Below are 6727 nucleotides of genomic sequence, written 5' to 3'. Positions count from 1 at the left end.
ATGGTCACTGTAGATCATTCCTGAGTTGGGGCAGAGTTCCTTAGGGCAAGCCACAGGGATATCAATGAAGAAGTTGTTGGCAGAAGAAATGTCTAAAGAAATTGAATCCCAGAGACGACCACCGAATGTCATTGCCAAATTAATGGGTCTTGAAGGGCAGCCATCTCCACAGCATGTTTATAGACAACAAAAACCGTCATCAGACAGCTGTGAACTGAAAATTGCTTCAAAGAACAAACACCGGCATGGAAAACAAAATAATCGCAGATCAAGCAAAAAAAGCGCAATGGAGCAGGAAGAATTTAGGGATGTATATGAGGATGTGGAAGCATCTCATATTGTCAATCGACGCTGTTCGTCAAGATGGAGTGCAAGTTCAATTCTTACCAAACCTGGGATGTCATTAATTCAGCAGAAATTTATTGATGCCAAACGCCTTTCCACTAATGAGAACCTTCAGAATTCAAAAGAGCTGGATGGCACCTTAGATCTTCTAGACTCAAATAAGGCATTGTTGTTAAAATACCTCCAAAAACCTAGTGCTGTATTTGTCAAGCATTTGCATGATGCACAAGTCGATCACTTCAATTCTTTTGGAAGTCATATCGCTGTTTTGAAGCCTTCATGTTCTGAAAAGTACGAAGGCAATGCCAAAGCATGGAAATCAGAAAGTGATAGTTTTAGTAATCTGGTCAGTAACTGCCATCTGAAACGTGAAGATGGTTTGCTACTTGCACCTCACAATTGGCATGGGGCTTATATTTCTTCCAGTTCATCGGAGATTGAATTACAAGAGAAAAATGAGACAACTGATCCTTCCTACAAGGATTGTTGTTCTGAAGCCAAACCTTGGAAAAATGCAGAATGCCGGTATATCTAGTTCATCGTGTGATCCCACTCATGGCTATCTGCATAACTTTAGTAAAATGAAGGAATGTTCAGGTGTCAAAAGTGCCAAAACACTATCGTGGAGAAGTAAAGATGCACCATGTAATGAGGAGCTTCCCAAGATGCCAATGTTTAAAGGTGCTAGAGAAATTGCAAGGGACATTACTAAGCGAATGAGAGTCAGTTGTGATGAGACTATGGATCCGAAGTTGTCTGGATTCAGAGGATATGCAGGAGATGAAAGTTCCTATGATGCTTATGGAAGTGATTATGAGAGCGAGTCGGATAAGTTCAAATTATTTCATCAAAGTTCCTTATGTGATGAGAAATGGTGCTTATATCCATCTCCTATTTTGTCTGAGTCATCTGTCAACAAGGAGGCAAAAAAGAGATTATCTGAGAGGTGGAAGGTGACTCACAGATACCAAGATGTGGAAATTGTTAGTAAGGTAGCACACTAGGGGAAATGCTTGCCATATCTGAAAGAGAAACCAGGTCTAAACATTCTAATGCCACGGCGAGTATCAGTGGAGAAGGACAATCTATTTGGTAATAGTAATGGAACTGCTTTGTGGGATAATACTGTAGGCATCAGTAGCAAAGATGGTTGGAAGAATATAGTTAATGGAACTTCATACAGGAATAGATCAATTCCTCCATCTATGGGTGGGAGAAGTTACAAAAGTAGCACATGTCATGAGAAATTGACTGGGGAAAAACATCTGATGGATGGAGAAACTTTGCGTCGTGGTAGAAGTAAGGTTATGAAGGGAAATCTAAGTCGGATAGATAAAGTTTCAAAAGATTCCAAATTGCTCAGCAAGAAGCACCCCCTGCATCGGGACTTATTTATCAATGAGATAAATGCTTCAGCAGAAGCCAGTTTTGAGATTCAAATGGAGGCAAACATTAAGGAATTGTCTGGACAAAAGCCTATGTTTCAGATCCAAGGAGAGGATGAAATTTGTGAGAGCATCGTGTCTGATGCTTTGACCATTGGTGATCCTGGAGGCACAACCTCGTTTTCGAAATCTTCCGAGTCACTTCCTAAACAATCATTTTCCAGTTTTAGATGAAGATCTCTCTCTTGCTCATGATCAAGATGATTCAACTCTTCAGGTTTGTATCTTCGCTTCCCCTGGAAAATTGTGATCATGTTTTAACCCCCATAATAATTATGCTAGGTATTGTCTTTTTATTAATTTTTCAAATTTCGAGTCGTTTGACCAAAACAATCATTTTTAACACTAAGGAAGGTTGTTTTTAAAAAAACTTTTTCATGCGGTTAGTTGCCCAAATAACTCTTGTTTTCAGGTCACTCTAAGTTGTGTTTTTCTTCACTGGTACCGGCTGAAGTTGGTTTGGAGTGTTTTACTAATTTTGTTTGTAAATAATTTATTTGTATCTTTTGGTATGTCTTGAACTATGCCCCTTTTCTGATTTAAGACATGGGGGTGCTGTACTAATTGAGCTATAAGTGGTTTACTAAAGTAAAAACTTTTCATTTGTGATCTGTGATGTTTTAGGAACTACAAAAGAGACCGCCTGAACAAGGTTCTCCATCCTCACACTTCCTTGGAACTGAGCTGGATTCTTCAGAAAGCTCCAAGGAAGCGGATCATCCTAGTCCAGTATCCGTCCTCCAGGTCCCTTTTGCAGAAGACGCGTCATCTAGTTCTAAAAGTTTTGAGAAAGTGAGGGCTGAACTTCATGGTATGAAGCCAGTTTCTCTGTAATCTTTTAATCACACGTGTGTAAATCTTGGCTGTATGTCGTTGGAAGTGAAGTAGGCAGTCAACTTTTTAGGAACTCGTAGAAATAGGAATGTCAACATCGATTTAATGGAAAAAGCTACCATGAGTGCTTCTTCAGAGGGCATGCAACCGCGATCGGTTTTTATATCTGCAAGTAAAATACCTTTCAAAGTGTTTTATTTCCAAAAGAAGCCTACCATTTATAGGTGACTTTATTAAGTCGATAAATCTCCCATTTACCCCAAGCTTTTGTTAAATCATGCTATATGTTATTTCTATGTATTGAGTCCTTCCTAGGAATGAGACTGTGACTTCCTGGCATTCCATGCACTCATTCTTTAAGAAATAATTCACTTTACTCTGTTTTTTCGTGTTATTTTCCATCATTTTCTTCCTTAAAGCAAGCATGATGTCACCGCATGTTCTTTTCATATTTTTACTGCAGAACTTAGAATGCAACTACAGCTTCTCAAGATGCAGTCAAGCGAATATTCTGAAGTTTCCCTCATCCCCCTTGAGGAAGAAGTTTCTGAACTATCTCCAATAGTCTATGGAAAAAATCATGTGCTAGAAACCGAAGGGTGGGAAGTTTCTTATGCACTTGATGTGCTAAACAATTCCAGTATTGAAGAATCCAACCCTGGCACGGTAAAAAAAAACCACTCCCCAGAGTGCCCTTTGGATCCTCGGTTGTTTGATGATCTCGAGAAGAAATATAGTGACATAACGGTTGGGTCGAGGCCTGAAAGAAGGTTACTTTTTGACACGATTAGTTCCGCGATTTTCCAGGTTTCGCAGCATCAAGATGGCTTGTTGCCCTGGGTGATGCCGAAGTTAGGAATTTTGCAAATGACGCGACATAAAGAAGGAATCAGAGACAACGTTGTGAAGCTGATCAATCAAGATTTTCCAAGTGGTGATGTATCGGAAACGATACTCGATAAGGAGATGCAGTGGTCAGATTCGAAGCAAGAAGTTGACTTGGTAGGTAGTGAAATCGAGAAATTGTTGATAGATGACCTGATATCTGATATTATATGTATCTATTAATTCGTATCTGGATTAGATTCTTAAGTTTAGTTGGTAACTCTTGCTGATCACAAACTTAGTTGTAATAGTTATAATAAAGTTATATATGTATAATAAAGTGTTAACACCAAAATATGCCGTTTAGTGTCCTCGATAAGGATGCTTATATCCAGTAATTATTATTCGTACACTGATTGTATAAGTGTTCATACATCCATTACTATTTACTGCATCAGATTTGGATTTGATGCCCTGTATTAAGGCTCTTGATTTTCAAACATTATGTTTTCATTTTAGAATACCATTTTTTTTTGTAACAAATATGAATCATTTTTGCTAGAAAAGCAGAGTAATACATTCTTTAATCTTAAGGTTATGTATAGTGGGATCAATTAGGTCATTCTTCCATAATAAATACTCATCACATGTTTGATTGAAATGATATTTAGTAGCTCAAAACACATTTTTGCTTTTACTCAAACATGCATCTTTTCCGGTCAATTGGCCCAATGGTCTCACCATCTGCCCTCATTATGATAATTCATGTTCGATTCTCCTCTCCCCTAAGTAGTTACCAAGTAGGTAGAAAACAGGGTCTCATTTGTAGCATATATAACTCATCTTGTAATTATCATTTGTCTACTAATTTCTCATCATATCAAATTTTTTCTGTTGGATGATGGATCCTTGTCAAGTATTTCCGCATTATTGCTCTAAAAAGTCAAAGCAAAATGTGTTTTTTTAGGGTAAAGTGTCAGTGTTTGGTAAGAGGGTTTATCGAACATGATAGGCAACATGGTTTATAAAATATAGGCATATAATTTTTTTTAAAAAAAACTTATAAGTGACATGTCATAAAAGTACATATCTTTCATGCAAATCATTTCATAAATGCGACAATTTACATAATAATTGAGAAAAAAACATATTTAGTCACGACATACATGCAAAAAAAAGTAAATTGTTGTACTTTTTTTAAAAGAAAGAAGAGATTCACTAATTGAGGTATATTTACTTAACTATTATTCGTGTAACGAGGTTGTGAATTGATAAGAGAAGTATTAATTGAAAAGGAATTAAAATTTAGAAAACAAAAATAGAAAGAAAGACAGTTATGAAATCACAAGCTCCAATGATGTTCAACAACAATTCTAAATTCATGACCAAACACATATTGATGATGACTGAATTTACACACATCAAATTTCATAGAGGCTTTCACACTAAAATCCTCTGGTTTGCATCTCTCTATGCTGCAGCTGCTTCTTTGTAGCCTTTCTTGACTGCCGAGTTACTGAAACTGAGTGGCGTTTGGATGGAAGATGATATCGTGGGAGGCCATAGTTGGGCGTTTTTCACCTTAGATATGCTCGAAAGAACGCTCAACGGGGTCACTTTTCCGGCCACTGTCACCTTCTTTGCTGCAAAATCTATGTCAAAAGATGTAACTCCTGCATAAAAGTAATCAAGGATCAAGACTAGCCTGCAAGACCTAGCAAGAAAAGTGATGATCATGCACAAGGAACTTCATCTATTTGAAGATAAACTTGTTATGTCTAGATACGATCAGTTGTGGTGTGATTTAAATTTTTTGAATTTGAAATAATTGAAAGATACAAACCTTCCATTCTTGAGATATGTTTTCTCATTTTTCTTTCACATCCTCTGCAATGCAACGACACTTTCAAAACAACAACCTGGTCTGCAGGGCAAGACAAAGTTGGCGGATTCACATCATACGGTTCATCTGTTTTCACAGCCTCAGACTTTGAAGTTTCACCAGTAAACAGATTCAGATTCGGGTCGAAATCCGATAAAGAGTTGAATCGAACCCTGTCGTTACTCAGCAAGTATCTAGTAGAACTTGGAGGAGTGATAAAATCTGCAGTCTTGATATGGCTCCGACTCTCCCTTATAACGCCACCACTAGAGTTTCCATCACTTATAATAGTACTATCGGCACATGTCATCTTGATCTTGGCTTGATCGCCATTTTCGATTGAAGGGATTTTCTTATTCTTTTTCTTGAGTTGATTCTTGGGAGTTTTTGGGGTTATAGTTTGCTGAGAAGTACTAAAAGGAGGGATTGATCTAGCATTTCTTCTTGAATCTCTGATTATGGGATTGTATCTGTCTATCGCTGGGCTACTACCGGGCTGAATATGGGACGAGAAAGAAGAAGAAGAGCCTTCGTCCATGTTGGGAAAACATGTGTATTGCAGCTTGTGATCGAGAGAATATATGGATTCTTTTCATGTTTGGAAAGTGTGAGTTAATGGCTTAGAGAATCAAAATTGTGGGTGGGAAAGAGAAAGAGAAGGGACTCTTTCTGGTCAAGGCAAGTGTTAAACTGTGAAAGAGTCCCTATATTGCATTTTAAAACATCAAATTTTTGGTGAAAAAATTTAATAATTAAGATTTTTAGATGTGATCGTTCGACATGTTATCGATACCGATGAATACCGATTCGTCCACGTAGCCGATTCTTGTAAATATTTAACTTAGGACCAAAAATATGTGATGATCCTCAGAACTAATCTTTATTTATAAAGTATGATTTGGGCCACAGAAGAGACCAAAAGTAAACTTCTTTTTGCAATCCCAGAATAAGAATAATTGGAACTGTCTTCTTGTGATGCTTTTGGATCATATTCTTCTTGAATATGAAATCAAATGGAGTTTTTCCATCTTGTGGTTGAACTTGAATGATACACATGCCCTTTTGTTCATGATATTTTTTCAAGAGGCAACGATTGTGGGTTTCAAAAAGATGCAAAGAATTAGATGCCTTTTGCCTCACTTTTAACTCTTGCTTTCTTATCTTTCCTTTAGCTTTACATCGCTTCCAATTTGGACAGTATGAATAAGTCGAGCTAGTTTTCAAGTTTTTCGAGTTCGTTCAGACTAATATTTGAATTTGAGATCGAATTATCTCCAATGTAATACTTTTTTCTATCAAAGACTTTATCCATATGCCTTCATCTCTTCTTTTCTACTTTGGGAGAATAGAGGCAAATTACATAAATTTCCTTTTATACTACCTTCTTTGTTCTATC

The 6727-nt window shown here is 37.1% G+C and overlaps 1 protein-coding gene and 1 pseudogene across 1 annotated transcript; one reads left to right on the top strand and one right to left on the bottom strand.

Annotated features, from left to right (window-relative positions):
• The first annotated feature begins 505 nt into the window (after nucleotides 1-505).
• Nucleotides 506-3871, top strand: LOC140826722 (uncharacterized; annotated as a pseudogene).
• An 897-nt stretch (nucleotides 3872-4768) lies between these two features.
• Nucleotides 4769-6639, bottom strand: LOC140826169 (protein SODIUM POTASSIUM ROOT DEFECTIVE 2-like). Its single transcript, XM_073188332.1, has 2 exons — nucleotides 5293-6639; nucleotides 4769-5122 (listed from the first exon to the last, which is right to left on the bottom strand). Exons 1-2 carry the CDS (start codon nucleotides 5867-5869, stop codon nucleotides 4920-4922), a joined length of 780 nt encoding a protein of 259 aa, XP_073044433.1. The 5' UTR covers nucleotides 5870-6639; the 3' UTR covers nucleotides 4769-4919.
• Between the last annotated feature and the right edge of the window lie 88 nt (nucleotides 6640-6727).

Source organism: Primulina eburnea, chromosome 3 (genome assembly GCF_022965805.1).
Source record: "Primulina eburnea isolate SZY01 chromosome 3, ASM2296580v1, whole genome shotgun sequence".
Taxonomy (NCBI): Eukaryota; Viridiplantae; Streptophyta; class Magnoliopsida; order Lamiales; family Gesneriaceae; genus Primulina; species Primulina eburnea.
The sequence above is the reverse complement of the archived record's forward strand: the minus strand, read 5'-3'. Positions and strand labels throughout refer to the sequence as shown.